This window comes from Sus scrofa, chromosome 1 (assembly GCF_054392235.1).
Source record: "Sus scrofa isolate SSC_HxYL_T2T_F1_AM1 chromosome 1, Sscrofa_HxYL_maternal_Yorkshire_Landrace_v2.0, whole genome shotgun sequence".
NCBI lineage: Eukaryota > Metazoa > Chordata > Mammalia > Artiodactyla > Suidae > Sus > Sus scrofa.
Window position 1 is genome coordinate 145,275,950 of NC_139383.1, and position 18,115 is coordinate 145,294,064.

General features: G+C 36.1%; 1 protein-coding gene across 11 annotated transcripts in view; it reads right to left on the reverse strand.

Moving 5' to 3' along the window:
• The window catches only part of LOC102166069 (uncharacterized), a 273,766-nt gene that overhangs the window by 132,503 nt on the left and 123,148 nt on the right, over positions 1 to 18,115 (reverse strand). For 5 of the 11 annotated variants that reach the window (XR_014814621.1, XR_014814617.1, XM_084975194.1 and 2 more), the window contains exon 3: positions 6,940 to 7,003. The exons of 3 other annotated variants lie outside the window; for them this stretch is intronic. Coding sequence is in view for 3 of the 8 variants with exons in the window: in XM_084975194.1 (XP_084831320.1) it covers positions 6,940 to 7,003 (64 nt within the window). In the remaining 5 variants the exon portion in view is untranslated. Of the gene's footprint in view, positions 1 to 4,442; positions 7,004 to 18,115 lie in introns of those variants that run through there. 3 more of the 11 variants (XR_014814676.1, XR_014814614.1, XR_014814633.1) reach the window with 1 other exon arrangement.

Here is an 18,115-nt window from a genome sequence, read left to right on the forward strand (position 1 = left end):
TAATTGTAAACTGGAAACATTTTCTCATAAAGAACAACAGTTTTTTTCCCTTGATGTGATGAAGATCCTCTTTACAAATATCTGGTTTTTGGACACACTCTTCATTGGCAATAGAACACATGAAAGTGTGTAAAATTTTCCCATTTTGTGAACCAATATTTCAAGCTCTGAAAATGCTACAAATTATAAATTTTATCCGATAGCCTATTAGATGATATTAATGGTAATAAAGATTGCCAAATTTTTTCCTATGTTGAAAAGTTGTGTGGTAACTAAAATGTAAATGAGGCTGCACCACACACACACACACATATTCTCTTGCCATCAGTGGTGGGAATGACCAAATGTAGATCACCAGGTCTTCTCTATTCTTTCAGTCCAGGTTCTTTTCCAGGCCAGTTTGTCTGTGGGACCCAAGCATAGCTGGTGAATTGCCACCCTTTGGAGCAGGCTCAGCCCTCCTCTCAGGAGCTTGCTGTACTTGCTCCTTTCTGCTTTCTGCATCCTCGTCTCAGAAATACCAACTAAGGAGCCTTTTATGGTTAGTCCTAGTCCATTATTACTCTTTCATCTTCAAATAAACACTTGTGTTTTCTATCTGTATTTTGTTTGACCTCTTTTCCTAAAAAAACTCTTTTATGATTATTCTTGTGACTTTTAACTATTTCTCTCATATCCTCTTCCTCCTCCCTCCCAGTCTTACTCCCCAAATCCTATTACAGGCATATTATTTCTACCCCTTGTAGCCCATACTATGCATAATGGCATAGTATGTTTCCTAAGTCACAATTCAGAAAAGAGAACAAATTTCTTAACTCTTATTGTAAGCCTTTTGCAGTCTGGCCACAGTAGCCTATCATTTCAGCCACAGCACCCACCTTTTGTACTGCTGATTTCCAACCTCCTCACCCAAACCTTCTCCCTCTCCAGTCTTCTCTAGATCGGTAATGATATGACCAGCCAGCCAGTTACTCAAGTGAAAAAAATCTAGGAATTTTCCTTGAGTCATCTCTTGCACCCCGACCTCCAATCCATTCCCAAGCCCCTTCACACTACCGCCATAACATGCTCACCCTGTTCATTTCTGTCCATTTGCACTATTGTCTATCTAAGCCACCGTCATCATTCAACAGGCCTGTGACAGTATTTCCTATGTGGTCTCTCTTGCCTCTCTACAATCCAGCTCCCAGACAACATCTGAAGAGAGCTTTGTGAAAACAGAAATCGCATCTTCCTCTGTGTCATCTGCCTCATGTGAACCTCTTTGACCCCAGCCTTTGCCACTTTATCTTCTCCTACTTCTCCATCAGCCACACTGGCCTTCTTTACATTCTTCTTATACACATTTTCACTGACAGCCTTGACACTAGCTGTTCCTTCTTCCTGTGATGCTATCCCCCCTAAACTTTGCATGGCCACTTATCCTTGGTATTCAGGCATCAGCTTAAATGTCACTATATTTTTTAACTATCAATACAAAGTAGCTGTTACTGCACTGTCACCATATTCTACATGAAATTTATCTGGTATTTCTTTTTGGTTTTCATTTGTATGCTTATTTTCACTTGTTCACTACTGAATTCCCTCATATCTAGAACAGTGCTTGGCTCTCAATAAATGTGTCTTTAATGAATGCATGAAACTTGCTTTCCCATCTCTATGCCCTGTCCACAACACTGGACAATATTCCTGATGGAGAATAACAGGATTCACAACCAGAGGTGAGTTGAGTTAGTATGGAGACAGTAAAGTTGAGGAAGAGGAAAAGAAAAACAGCCTGACTAGATTAGAGCGTCTTTGTTGAATGACAGTTATGAAACAGGATGAAACTAGGATCTTCAACATCAGATTCAGAAAGTTTGGATCAAATATGATGTTATAGAGGATTCTTCTTAATCCTGAGGAAAGAAAAACTATGAACTCCATGAGGTCAGTGATGTTCGTTTTGATCAATACTATAAGCCCAATTCCTAAAACTGTACTTGACACACATTGGGTGTTCAATAAGTGGTTAAGGACATAAATGAGTAAATGAATGAACATGATCTAATCTTCAGGACTCTTATTTAGAAAGAGTTTATAAGACTCAAAAGAAATAAGACTGTAGAAATTTCTCAAAATCTGGGAAGCGGATTATATTAAAGTGATTTCCTAAAATTCAGTTTGCTGTGCCTTTCCTAAGGCCTACTGTGTCATCTTAGACTGGGATCAAGAGTTGAATATTACGAGTTTCCTGTGTATTTCTTATATGACACTAAAGTTTGCTAATGACTGCCCTAGAAGGGGTAAGATGATGAAATATCCAAAGTAGGATCTATATTTGAGGGAATTAGTGAAAGACAAGTTGCCAGACTTTTGTGAAGTAGGCGAAAGAGTCAAAATGACTATTTTCAACCTGGCAGGCAGAGAGAATTACACCACTATTGGTTAAAACAGAGGAGACTTGTGTATCATTTAAAAAACATATAAGGGCATAGATTTTTACCTTCTGGAATACAATGTAAAGGCATATGTAAAGATGAGCTGTGAGACTAAACAAAGAAAATTATGTGTTCCCAAAACCAAGGGAGTATTGCACTATAGCAAGCAGCAAAGGTACTGCCACTGCGTTCTGTACTGTGAGAGTGCTAAAGACAAATATGTCTCATTTCTTATTGTCAAAACCTTATTAAAGTTATGTTACTCCTGTTTATTTCATAGCAAAAGCACTTCATATGTCTCAGGGAATAGTTCTTTGTGCAATAGATCCTTGAAATTGGCTTCCTCCCAGCTATAACATTGGAGCACTGCTAGAAAGCTGGAAAGGAATGCCAGAGATCTAATTAGAGAAAAGATCTGAGTGCAAATGTCTCCTGTAAATAGTAACATTTTAAAAAGTTGTTCTATTTTCCATAGTTTGGATTTTATTCATAACTTGTAGGCTTCAGAATCTAGAATCCACACTTAGAATCAGATTTTTTTTTTTTTATGTAAAGATTGGCTGAGGCCAGTGAATGTGGCTTATGAGAAGAAATCTTAAAACTTGACTACTTTCAGCACGTTAGCCTCTGTATTTTGTGTTATGAGTAGACAAAAGTATTCTGACATTTAAAACACCTAGTAACTTTAATACCCAAAAGTAAATTAGCTCTTCCCACCATGATGGACAGATGTTCAATATATACTTGCTGAATGATCATCACGAAACTACAAGTTCCTCTTGCTATGTTCCAGTTAATCACTACCATGTGAAAGAAGTAAAAGAAAGGGCAGCTGATAGAGGCAGGGTTGCTCCATAACTTGCACCTACGCTCATGAGACCACTTCCTTTACTGTGACCACTGTGGAGACTGATTTTTTGAGTCTGTTGCAAAAGTAAAGGCAGCATATTAAGAGATTCTATATGAACTGCTCTGTTGTTAAGACTTTCTGGGAGTTCCCATCATGGCGCAGTGGTTAACAAATCCAACTAGGAACCATGAGGTTGTGGGTTCAATCCCTGGCCTTACTCAGTGGGTTAATGACCAGGTGTTGCCGCGAACTGTGGTGTAGCTCGCAGACACGGCTCGGATCCCGCATTGCTGTGGCTCTGGAGTAGGCCATCGGCTACAGTTCTGATTAGACCCCTAGCCTGGGAACCTCCATATGCCGCAGGAGCAGCCCTAGAAAACGCAAAAAGACAAAAAAAAAAAAAAAAAAAAAAGACTTTCTGGGCTTTTTTTTCTCTAACTTAAACAAGAAGTAATGTTGACCCCAATTTAAAAAAAAAAAAATGAGACAACCATAATGTAAAAAAATAAAATCATTAAAATATAAATTAAAAAAATTAAATAGATTTACAAGGAGATCCTGCTGAATAGCATTGAGAACTTTGTCTAGATACTCATGTTGCAACAGAAGAAAGGGTGGGGGAAAAAATGTAATTGTAATGTATGCATGTAAGGATAACCTGACCCCCTTGCTGTACAGTGGGAAAATAAAAAAAATTATTAAAAAAAAAAAAAAAAGACCGAACGAGTGTCTCATCAAAGAGTATTCCCAAACGGCCAGTAAACATTTGAAAAACTAAAAAAAATAAATTAATTAATTAATTAAAAAAATTAAAACAAACAAAGAAACTACTGCTGGAAAATTTATGCCACAAGATTTGGGTCATAGAGTAGTAAGGTGTGGGACACAATAACTAATCACTTCATTGCTACTGTCAAAGTAGCTATGACTGTATCTTGCCAAAAAAAAGCCAAAAGCTACATAAGGCAGTATACCTGACAGTAACAATTCTCCCCCGGCCAACACCCAGTAATATCTGGCGAAATCAACGTATCAATGAAGAGAACATATATTTAAATATAAAAGAGGACCAGAATTTGCTTCATGAAGTTCTTTGCTTCATAGATGACCATTCCTACGGCACCTTTCATATAGGAATTTTAGATCAAGAAACTGACAGCTAATGAAGGAAATTTAGTTCAAACTCTTTTATTTTTTTAAGTTCTGGGTTTTCTTTTTTTATAGGTTTTTATTTTTTCTATTATGGTTGATTTACATTGTTTTGTCAATTTCTGCTGTACAGCAAAGTGACCCAGTCTCTCTCTCTCTCTCTCTCTCACACACACACACACACACATTCTTTTTCTCACATTATCCTCCATCATGTTCCATCACAAGTGTCCAGAATCAGTTCCCTGGGTTATACAGCAGGATCTCATTGCTTAAAGTGTGCTAACAACTACTACTGAACAACATCCATTCAAATACTGAAAGAAGGATCTTGAGGTTATTTATACATGCTGTCAGGAAATATTTGTGTACAACTTTACCTCTGCATGAATATAATTATGTTTCAGTATCAACTATCAGAATCTTACTCAGTTTGATCTGCAAAAACAAGAAAATTACTCCTTGAAGATCCTCAGATCCTTCAGATAGCCTAAACCACTAATCAGCATACAGCCTGGGGCCTCTTTTGCTTGGTTCCCTCAAGTGCCCATGCTATCCAGGGGATGTCCAATGCAAGAGCAGAGGAAGAGGAAGGAAGGGATTCTCATCCAGAGGCTCAGACCATTGGGCATAAGGTTGAGTCAAATGTTTCAAAAGAGAAAGCGCTTCTCTGTGTCCTTGGCTTGTTGTGAAATGGCTAACTTAAAAAATATGATGACTCTCTTCCTTCATATTAATACTATAATCTTCTATCATTTTTATCATTTTCCACCACATGGATAAATATCTAGTCCTACACCAGAAGAAAAAAAGTGTTTTCTTTCTGAAGAGAGATGTTCTCAATGTGTAAAGGACAACTAAACTCAGAAGGCAGAAATTAGATTTATTTAGAGGCAGTTAAATTTATACAAGACTAAATTGTGATATTTTACTTCCCCCAGATTTGGCCTTAAAACCATGCCACTTTGTTTTGAGGTATATTTTTGTATTTATAGATATTATACCTTTTGTGAATGAAAGTTTAATTTTATTAAGTTTATGTATATTTTAATAATTTAGCAATGTGCCAATGGCCAGCTACATTTAGTGAATGAATTTTTTTTTAAACTTCAAAACTTAACTCTTTTTAAATCTGCTGTGTTAGTATTTACATTTGTTCTTCAGAGTGGTTGTGCTACAATTACCTGGAAATCAACAGCCCCCTAACTAATTCTGCCTCATGTCCAGTCCTCCTTTCAACAATACCCAAGCAAATATGTTTAGAAAGTGAAAATTAAAAGTAAATTTCCTTCATTATGCTTGAGAACTAAAAAACGCTTTTTAAAAAAATTTTAGGCAGAAAATTATACTGTTTTTCAAAAGGCATTAAAAAGTACAGTACCAGAGACAAATATAAGAGAAATAAGTCACTTTCAATAATTTAGTTTAACAACAATTAACTTTGGGTAATTTCTCAAAGTCAGCCTTCTAGGTCAGGGAGACACAAAGTAATTTAGAGAAGCATAATACCTTTTGCTAAATATTTCAAACCCAGGACTTCTATCTATATTATAAGTAGGTAGAGAAAGAATTATTTAACAACAGTTCAGGCACTACCAAGCTACGAACACCCATCTTGCACACATCAACCTATGAGTAATGGGGTGTATACTTTCCTCTCCCCACTGCAACAAAGCAAAATTGGTGCTGGCCATGAAAAATTTGTTGCTTGCATCTCTTCTCTATCTGTCCCATTCTTTATCGCCAGGAAGACTGTGCACAGCCAGCTGGTTAGCAGGCTTCTCCAAGGTCGAGAGGTACTCAGAGCCCTTCCGTTTCTTGAGGCTCCCAGTATGTTAAAAATTCAAAATGCATTAAAACGAGGTTACAAAATTTGCAGTATATTTTAAAAGTTCCATCCTGAAAATGAATCTCAGTGACAGTGTGGAAAACCTCATTAGGAGACAACTTCAAGAATCTGAATTTGAGGCCCTCATGCAGATGAGAACAGACCAAATGGCTCTCCAAGCTCTCTCTATAATTAGCCCTGCTATTTACTCCCAGCTTTCCTGCTCTTGCGGTTTTCTAACAGGTTTCCCTGCCACCAGTATTTCACACCTTCAATCCATCCTCCACAGTGCTGCCAGAGTGATCTTTCTCAAATGCTCGTTTGATCGTGTTATCCACTGCTGAAGTCTCTCCTTAGATTTCCAGGCATCTGCAGTATAAATCAAGCTGCTTCACATGGGGACCACAGCCCAGCCTCACTGACTCTCGTTTCCATCTCTCAGCACTCTGCCTTTCTTCTATCCTGCTCAGCCTCTGTACTCTGCACACTTTCATTTGCTCACACTGTTCCCGGAGCCTCCATTGTTCTTGTTCTCTTCTTCTGCCTGCAAAGTCGCCACTCCTCCTTCGGGATTCAAGCACTCCTTTGGGAGGCTCTGGCCACCTTTTCTTTTTTCTGCCCCTTGTAGCCCAGTTACATTTATTACAGTGTGTCATGACTATTGTGCTTTGTTGCTTATGTATTTGACTCACCTTACTGAACTTGAGGTTTCTTGAGGGCAGGGATTGTGTTTATCCATTTTTGTATCCTCAGCATCTGGAGCACAGAGAGTACTATATTAATTCATATTACAATCTTTTCATGTCTGTTGCTACTGCTGTTTATTTGATTTTTCTTTACATGTTTCTTCCTTTTCCTCATTTCACCATTCTATTTTTGAATTTTAAAAAGCACTTTAATCTTGGCTGATAAGAGTTAAAATAGTGTTATTCAAAGGCTTTTTATCATGAAGAAGCAGAATTATGTTTTGAAGGGGAATTCTACATAATTTTTTAAAAGCCATCAGCTTCTAAGCTCCTTGAGAATATAAGCCTCCCTATGATAATTTCCATACATCTCTTCATCTTCTCATACTTAAATCTGCTTGCCTTCAAGCACTGAGAGACAAGAAAATTTTAAGTTTTTATTCGGTTTTATTATTTCTATCTTTAGTTTTATTACTGCAGTATTTTTTTTCCTGCTACTTGTTCATTTCAAATGTATAATGTTTCTGCTACACTATAGATTAAGTGACTTTAATGGGCTGGCCTGCCAACCCCCATACCATTCATTATAGCTTTTCCTGTGAGGAAATATATCTTAAGTTGCAAATAATATGCCTCAAAATTCTCTTGGAATTTAGCACATTGGTAGGTTGTGGATTCTGCACTGAGATTAGAAAACTTGATATGTACTAACTTGTTATTCAGTCAACAAGTATTTATAGATTAACAACATTTGTCAGGATGAACTTTAGGCTCTGAGGATAGTAAATGAGATGAATTAGGTCCCTGCCTTCAAGGGGTTTGCCATCTACCCACAAATTTTGCTAAAAATCAGCCTGCCTCTCCAGTATTTATTGCCCCTGTGAAAACAGATAAATTCTATTTATGATCTTAATGATAGAAAATAGCTATTATGAGAATAATAACAACTTTCATCCTTCTGAGAAACACTTCATAGATACAAGAAATATTTTGTCATGTTTGTTTCCTTAAATACTCAGTTGAGTCATAATCATCCCAGAATGTTTTCCTTTTTAATGAGCTTCCTTTCATCTCAAAGAAATTTGTGATATTTTGTTATTTCATAATATCTACATTGATCCTTTCCTGGATGGATTCCTCAAAGTGTACACTTATTTTTGTAGCCCTCATTTTCCTTGGTCTCAATGGATGGATGCATCTACTATTTAAGGCTCCCGTTTATTGTCTTCTACCAAGAGAAAAAGGATAATGGGTCTGGAGATGTATGTATCTTTAACAATGTACAATCCTAAGCATTTAATATGTGAATTAGTGGTCTTAAATGGTTATCCTTTAATCATATCAGAATTATTCTTGGCAACTAATGGATGTATCTGTAAAATGAACTTTGTTCATTAATGATAGAAAGGTTTCTAAAGATCTTTTAACATCAGATAAATAAAGCAATAGATCAAAAGAAGATAGGTATATTTCATAATAATCACTCTGAAAGAGCTATTTCGAGTAGTAATTACCTACTCAGGAATGATGGGGAATTTTTAATGGCTATAAGAATCACTTACCATGTGGCAAGAAAAACCTGCTATTTCTCCAAGCTTAAAATGGAAACATTCTTTAATGGGGAAATAATGTCTTAATTCACTCTCCTAAAATGTTTTAAATAAATTTTAAAAATGCAGTGTTTTCATCTATACAATTTTACTCATTACTTTCCTAAGGGTAATATTTTTTTAAATTTATCCTCCCAAGAATTAAAACCTGGCAAAATAGTACATGCCTTTTCTGTTTCCATGGAAGCCTTCCTTAAGACATAGCTTACTCCTGATAAACTTTAATCTTTGCAGCTTTTGATAGTCTTTTCCCCTAAATCTTCAGTTTATGTTTTGTGGCTTGTCTAATTGTAGAGACCTCCTTCTCTGCAACTGGTCACAGTACCCAATAAAAAACAAAGAATACAGGTTTTCTGGTGCCTGTCCAGGAGCAACAAAGAGGTCAGCTCCTACTATTAGAGTTGAATAAAGTGAAGGAAAGTAGTGCCATCTTTCTTTATTCATTCAACTAGTATTTACTGAGCATCTATTCTAGATGAATACTATGAGCTCAGGGAACTGAAGTGAAGCCGGGGAATGTTAACACACAAGGAAAAATACCGTACAATACAGGACCAAACACTGTAACTTTATGTGTAGTCTCTATCTTAAGGAGAGAGCACTAAACTTTCACAACACTGTCATAATTATTATTAGTCTTTGTCCACTTACTAGATTCTATTCTTCCTCAGATTTCATGGCTTCTCTTATCAGGGAACTTCTTAATTAAATGAGTTTGTCAAAAGATAGAGCTGATTTCAGAAACACCTTGGAAAACTTCTAAAAATAGCCTTTCATAAGATTTTAAGATCTTCTGTAGATCTACTTTCCACTGTTACCCTATCATTTTTATTGAAATAAAAAAGCATAGTTCCTCAGCAATCATGTATTGAATATAAATGATTTTTACTGTTCTCAGGTGACCTCTGTTATAAGAAATGCACCAAATTCCAAGTATGTATACATATGTTTAAGGCATCCATCGAATGAATCTAGCAACACCCCTTGGAATCTTATACAACTAACTCAAAACCAGACTTGTTTGAAACCAGGTATCTCAGTGTGGGTGTGATGGAACCTGAAAGTTATTAATTGTAAGAAGAGTTAATCTACCTCAATGGGTCAATCAGAAACCTGAATTCAGAACCGTTTCCTATGTGTTGTACTTCCTCGTTTTGCACTACTTCTAGCCCTTGAATTTTGGTCACGAAGACCTTCATACCTGTTCTTAGTGATGTGGCTCCTCCTGGCCTGTCCTGCAATAGACCCAGCTTTGGTATTTTTAGCTCTGATGATCTTTTATATATTGGTTTTGCCATGTAGTTTTAATATGCATTTCTCTGATAATTAGTGATACTGAGCATCTGTTTCGTGTGCCCATTGGCCAGCTGTATGTCTTCTTGGGAGAAATGTCTAGCAAAGCTTAAATTTAAAAAATAATTATCCCCACTACTGATTTAGTAAACTAATTAAAACAAAAGTCACACCCACTCTTTAATGGCTCTTATTTGCTGGTGCAAACATTTTGTGCACATTCCATTGTTTCTAGATGAGGACGTCTATAGCCATATGTATTGTTCTCTGTCTCTCTGGAAGCTGTCCATTGATTTTTCTTGGTGATTCATGGCCTCTGATTCTTAATTATTAACTCCGTTTTGATGACAGAAACCCAAAAGCTGCAGGATTATCTACTGTGAAACTTGTTCATCAGAATTTAGGCTCATATTTTCCTTAGCCTGTAGTTTTTACTTATTTTCTTACATAAGTCAGAAATAAATGACAGCTATGATCATGGTCTGTTAACTTTTGATAGTTTATTTTGCTACGTTTTTCTGTCCACATTTCTAAGGAAATAACTTACTTAAATGATTGGGAATCTTTTTTCTTCCTTTGATTATAGCTCCATCAATTATATCTTCAGTTGGTTTCCTAAGTGTTTAAATGTAACAATACAAATATCATCCATGATAAAGCCTTTTTAGAATCCTTTTAGATCAAAAGCCTTACCCAAATATTCAATATTCACTAAAGTTAAACTTCTGCAGGAAGTAGTTTTTGATCTCAAAGTCTGTTTAGGAATCAAACGTCAGACAAGCTGTTTTTTGTCTCTCATTAACAGCGAAACTGTGGTTTGTTTTAATACAATAATTTTAATGATGAAATATGCAGGGAAAACAAGGAATTAAAATAAAATTTAGTGAAACTTTTTTCCTAACTTATTTTATTTATGGATTTCACTACAGCCAGGTAATGAACCAGATTTCTGTAATATTTACTTCACTCTGAAAATATGTGTAGTATTACATGTTGTGATAGTATAATAAAGTTGGATGTAATATCCTGGGGTCCAAATTTGAAACTTGCTTAACTTTCTTTGCTTCAGTGCCTTAAATCAACTCAGATCTATTAAGTGTGTAGCTTCATTTATTCTGAACCAAATCTAATTTCCTCTTAGGGAGGGAGTGTCTTTAAAAGGCTCATTAATAAAATCCTAATGAGGTATCTTGGACTTAGAATACTCAGGTCATTTTTATAAGTTAGGTATGAAAAGTTCTAAAGTAAAGATAAGATTTCCTATCAAATACACAATGGCAAAATGTTGCTGACAAAGTCAGAATATTCTAAAATAGTTGAAAACTTTCCTAGTGCCTTAAACACCAGAGCAATTATGCTGATACTTTATAAAACAAAAGTCTTATTTTCTCATCAGGACTCGAGTTCAACTTACACACCTTTAGAAAGAGAAAGTGGCACTGTTTTGTATCTGTAGCCCCGATGGCCTTACAACTTTAACTTTGAGGAGATAAGTGCTCTATTTCTAGGACCAGGTAAATACACAAATAAAATGCATGCCAATTTTCAAAATGAAAGGACTAGCTACAGAAATGTAAATACAAAAACATTATTAGGGATCTAAGATTTGTAATAAATTAAGGCTCAAGCCAAAATAATATATATTAGACTATGATAAATAATTGTTGTGAAAAGAGCAGAACTTGAACCCAACAATAAAATTACCAAAGGCTATTAGGTGACATCAAATGGAGGATCAGTGATAATAGGAAACCTAAGAAAGGCATAGCAATTTTGGAGGCTGTTAAAATCATCTAAGGTCAGAACAGTTTATTTAATTTAGTAACAAGTCCATATTCTAACTAGGCTCACACATAGCCTTATGCCCATTGCAGTTTCAGATTGGTATTTTATTATTGGCATCTGAAATACTGATAGAAATAATCACAGAATCATTGATCTGCAAAGACATTATCTGCTCTGCCCCCCTAATCAGGAAGACACCTAAACCATTTAAGACAAAATATCAGTTCTCTAATTTTAGAGGTCTTCATGAGAATTGCAGCTGCTGTTCTTTCTGTTCAAAGGTGATTTAACACATTTACTGGTTTTGCTTTGTGGCCCCTGAGTACAGACCATAAACTACTATTATGTCTAATTAAACCAGCCTGGAAAGTTTTGATTTCTGCAATTTCTCTTTCTTTATTTGATCCTCAAAACTTCTGAGCTGATTTTAATACTAAAAAAAAAAAAAAAAACATACTCTTAGGCTATAACCCTGCATGACGAATTCCAGCCCAGAGCAACATTTTATGATCTAGTGTCAAGTTCTTAAAAAATGAAAAATGAGAGGAAAGAGAGGTTTAACCATAACGTGGATACATTTTGGACTGGATGTTAGCCACTTGAATAAGGTGTGTGTGTTTAATCATAAAAACTGACTATATTTTCCTTTCCTGGTTTGAGCATGCAAAACCTGTTATTTTCGTAATCAGGGCCAAATGTATTTTGTACTCTGAAATTGAACCAGAACTCAAAAGGGGGATGAAAGAGCATTACCCATGCAAGCAGTAGATTTGAGGCAAGTTTTAATTGAAAAGAAAAATCCCACCATCTATTCATTTTTAAAGCATGAGCTGCATTCAACACACAAATCCTTCATTATTCATACATGGAAGTATGTGTTTAATGATTAAGTCTCTAAGGATTTATTTGATAGAATAATCTAAATTTCTTTTTTAAAAAAGAGGCAAATGAAATGTGGTTTTTAATTCTTTAAAGGACAAGTTACAAAGCATGTAAAAATATAACACAGGCTCTTAGTTTTTAAAACTATATCTACAATTTGCCTATCCATTGGTTTGTTCATCTGGATATCAGTAACATACAGACTTGATCTAATAATGGCTAATTATGCAGTTGTTTATCAGCTCATTTGAAACATTTTGAGATTCAGTCTAGCTCAGCAAATTACTGTGCTTAAGGCAGTTCTATATTCTAGAAAATTATAATATCCCCAGAAGGCAAAGAATTAATAAAAATCCTCTTTTGTAAAAGATTATCATTGCAGAGCAAATGGAGCAGATCTTCCCTATCCTACCACATTTAATATTCTCATTTTTTTCCCCTAAAACTTTGATGGAGATGCAATGAGAATATCTCTGTTTTATTAACTTATTAAGAGGCACATTTATAGAATTCATGCACTCTATTGATTCCTAAAGCTGAGGCATTGCTAAGAGCCAATAATCACACAAGAGCAGGATGATTCAATTTGTTATCCTAGAGTGTTTCCAAAAGTCGGTAGAGCCCAAGTTTTCACCCAATTCAGAAAGCCTGTTTTTTTTTAACTTGTGAAAGCCTCACTTTATTTGTCTGTAAAAGAGAGGTAATAGCAAAAGGCAACCTCTGAGTGTTTTGAGGAATAAATGAGACAATGCATGCAATGCACCTAATATAATGTCTGCATATAGTAACTAATGTTCGTTTAGGTCATCATTATGGCGAATGTTATCATTACCTCTTGTGCTTCAGGAATCAAAGATGTATGGATTTAATTTGCCTAAGTATTTATGCAACTTTTCAATATAAACATTTTCACATCATCTTAAAGTTTAACATGAACTTTCTGCTCCAGCACTTTTTAACCCAGAACTGCCTCAACAAGCTAACATCAAACTAGCCTGAATAGGTGAGCTACTACTGTATAAGATTAGTCACCTAGCTGTAGTCTGGAATCATTCCAACCTTGTAGCAGCTGGGCCTGACAACATAGAATTTAAAAAAAAACACTTGATGCTACTCTATTGAACTGTGTGAAGAGTTTTGAACATTTTCTTCATGATTCAGATTTTGTTGTAGATTTTACCACCTCCATTTCTCCCATGTTGGATCACTGCATCATATTTTAAGAAAAAAGCATCTTTAAAAACTATCCAGATACCTTAGCTGAAACATATGAGACTATTTGCTTTATAGCATTATTTGCACAGAATTCATGCACCACTTCATTTATTTTGCCAACTATGACTACTTTTGGACCTCCTGGTAAAATTCAGTGTGCTACCTTTAGTTTATAAATATACATACATATGTATGCATGTGTGTGTGTGTGTGTGTGTGTATACGCAATTTTTAAAACAAACCACACTTTCATTAGTATATTTGAAAAATTCAGTTAATAAGTGCTCCTCAAAAACCAAAAATCCACCCTTAAAGTAAACTTTGGAATTGATGGTGGCCCAGCTTCCTAATTATTGGCTTCTAGATATCTCTGGGTCTCTTTCTTTTAAAGTTTTTTTTTGGCTGTGCCCAAGGCTTGAGGAGGTTCCCAGACCAGCGATCAAACCTGTGCCACAGCAAGTGACCTGGACCACCACAGCAGTGACAACACCAGATCCTGAACCGACTGAATCACCAGGGAACTCCTCTCTGCATCTCTTGGTTCAAGAAAACAACTCAATGTAGGGCATTTCAACTAGTGAACAATGGACACACAATTAAGCTTTTTGCTTAAAAATGTGAAAAATCAGAAAATCCAAACAGCAGGGACTAACTATAGGATTTAGCTGCTTTTTACTCTAATTCCCAGTGTTTGACTTTTTTTGATTTTAAAACATGCAAGCAATTTTTCTTAAATTTTAAAATACCTAGGAATAGCCTCTCCATTATTATTCCTCAAATTTTCCTAGGGAAAGTGGAATCCATTTTAGCTGCCACATATGTAGAAGAGAAAAATGAGACCACACAGATTAAAAATCCATATAGGATGCAGAAGCTAATAGCTGTAAAAAGTGAAGACTTGCTGGAAAGCAGTGACTCTGCAATACATGTTTACTCTGTAGGCTAATGAGACTTCTGCATTGTGGAGGAGAATGTTTTGAGCCCTTTCCATTACTAGAAATTGTTAAACTGGGTTATTGTCACTCTACTTATTAAAGAGGTGGTTTAGGAAAAAGCCAGCCTGGAAAGGGCAGGGTGTCTTTCACCAAAGGTTTCCAGAATCCCAATCAAACCCATTAGCAAGGGACTGTGAAAGCACACCTTTTCATCACTACCATCACAGCTGTGGGTGTGTTGTTGTTATTGTTTCATCTCTCCATGTTCAGCCTGCTATAATCGCCATAATTCACCCTAATGTTATGTGACTAGCAGCCTCAGTCGTGGTGAAAATTAAACACCACTCACATAGCATCTGTGACCTTTCACCCCTCAAGGAATGGGCCAGGGTTGCATTGGCTGAGAGACAAAATGCAGAAACTCACACAGTGCTGCCTGCACTCTCTCAACCTAGGGAATCAATGGAAAATTTCACTTTTCAATCGTATGTGTTGATCCCTCAGCAGCCACACTATGAAAGTTAAATTCCTCCATTTAATTTATTCTCATCCTGGGAAGATTTCAAAAGAATTTTGTAAAGTAGTGCCTTGCACAGAGGCAAAGTGTCATTTTTAATAGAAAGACAAAAGTTCTTAAATTTTATTTACATCACCTGTAGATTAACTGCATGTTGGACATATTAAGAGGTTTGGAGAACTTCATGTTTCTTGGTCTTACACTGAAGTCAGTAGAGACAAGACAAGTCCACTGAATGACAACAATTGGCAAGAATGTACAAATAACTAACCATCATCTTTTTCTAAAAGGAATACATTTCCTTCCATGCTAGAGTCCGAAGTTCTGTGAAGCAATTAAGTTATTATAGGATTCTGTTTTTAATTTACAGAACTTTCAGATTATAGCAGCAATTAGTCAGAATTAGAAAATCATTTCCTGACAACTAATATGACAGGGTGAAAAGGGTAAATTTTTAAATATATGAAAAATTAGGCATTTATAAAATGTTGCTATTTATTACATCCATACTTTTAACCATATTGACAATATGTGGCATGATGAGTTTAATTTTCTTTTTTTTTCTTTTTCTTTTTTCTTTTTTTTTTTTTTTTTTGGCCACATTCATCGCATAGGGAAGTTCCCAGGCCAGGGATCAAACCCAAGCCACAGTAGTGATCCAAGCCATTCCAGTGACAATGCCAGATCCTTAACCCACTAAGCCACCAGGGAATTCCCAAGTTTAATTTTCTATAGCATAGTACAAACTCTGCTTGTTTTTCTAATTACCACTTCCAACTTGTCAGCTCAAATAGGAATAGACTCACTTGGTTCAGCTCAATTTCCACAGCTTGACAGGCATTGGTATCAAAATTAATTCTAAAATGAAACTTCATAAAAGAAAATCCCATTTGACAAAAGAACCACTGGGCTTAAATTGCAGTTGCATTTGCATTGTGAAGTCCCATTTTTACTTTTATTGTACATAAAATAACGCCAAGGGGGAGATTGAATACCCAGAGAGAGTTCATTTGAGGCATCCTGATAGTATCTGCCATATGCAAGTAAAGCAGAAGCCATTTTTATGACATCTTCAGAACTTGAAGACTGAATTACAGTTTTAGTAATCATCAGTTCCCCTTCTCCAGTGTCACTTTTTGGTAATATATTGCACAGGAAAGACTTATGGTTCCAGTTTTATAAGCTTGCAATAAAAATATAACAACTGTTGTATTAAATTATTTAAGTTGTAAACCATTGTGAAAAAGGAGAAAAAGTTTTATCGACATGGAGGCTGAAAAACTGATTATAATGGAGAGCAAAATGTATTGTGCTGATTATTCTCAAGTTTTCCCCTAGTTTAGCATATTGTAAATCTTCAAGATATCTTTTAAATCAGGGTCTCAGTAGATAGGATTCTTTCATTTGTTGCTTACTTAAAACTGGCCATGCCAACAGAAAAACAAAACCTATATACTTCCAGGTACCAATTTATTTTAGCAGAGTTGTAAGTGCAAATAAAGTGAGGGGCGAGAAAGATAATATAAGGAGACTCAAGGTTAAGTAAAAGATGTAACTGAAAGAAACCTAAATATGAAATGACTACCTTTCTCCAGAGCAATATAAACTCAAGGGATTGTCTAGTCTTCCCAGAAAAGTTTATTTTATATTGATTTTATGTTTACTCAGTACCCTCTACTTTCTAGTGTCCTATACTATTTTGCTGCTGTACACAAAAGGTACTAAGCTGTTTCCTTTTCTCCAGAGTGCCTCCATTCCTTTAACAGGTCTTCTCTTCCCATGCTATACTTTTTCTAGAACTTCCTGTCCATAAGATGCTGCCTTTCCCTTGAATTCCTAACCCCCACCTAGGAATACTAGAGCATTCTCTGTCTTGGTCAGGATATTGGCATTCCACATTTTTGCCCTTTCACACTCCACTACTTCTCTGCCTCCACAGTTGCTGGATATTGACACATAGCTTCAATCAGCCACTCATACCCCACCTACCCCTCCACCCCCACCACACACACAAACACAGACACAGACATACACCTCTTGGCCACCTGGAAGGAAAAAGGGATCCCCTTGGCTAAATCAGATTTTATTTCACTAAAGGAAATTAGAATAAGGGAGCTCCATATTTCCACCTAGTAAATCAAGTCAACAGAGAACACACAATAACTATGGATTAATAGATTTTTTAGTCTTATCTGCAACAAATAATTCTGGCACTTTAACCTGCTACTCCGATGTTTTCTCTTTCATCTAGACTCAACAGCAACAAGCTGGCCATATTCTCATTTTGATTGTAACCATAATAATAACAGGAGTTCCCGTTGTGGCTCAGCGGTTAGCAAACCCGACTAGCATCCATGAAGACGCAGGTTCAATCCCTAGCCTCACTCAGTGGATTAAAGATCTGGCGTTGCTGTGAGCTATGGCACAGGTCACAGACAAAGCTCGGATCCCACGTTGCTGTGGCTTGGTATAGGGTGGCGGCTACCGCTCCAATTGGACCCCCAGCCTGGGAACCTCCATATGCCGCAGGGGCAGCCCTAAAAGACAAAAAGACCAAAAAATAAAATAAAATAATAATATAATTTATATGAACCAGGCCCTATATGTTGAATTATTTAATCCTTACAACATCCCAATGAAATGAGTATTATTCTGATTCCAGAGACATTTAAGTCATTTAAGTCTTGCTCAAAATCACATAGCTAAAAAGTGTCTGAATCATGGTTCAAGTTAAGCACATGACATTCCCATGCTTACTAGCTACACTATAGTAATGTGGAACAATTCAGTCTCTAAGCCATCATCATCAAAAGGAAAGAGTATGATAAAAAGAAGTATGAAAGACCTGGTGTTACTCTCTGGTTTCTCCTATCACTCATTGTCATACTTTTTTTTTTTTTTTTTTTTCGGGCCACACCTGCAGCACACTCCAGGCTAGGAATGTT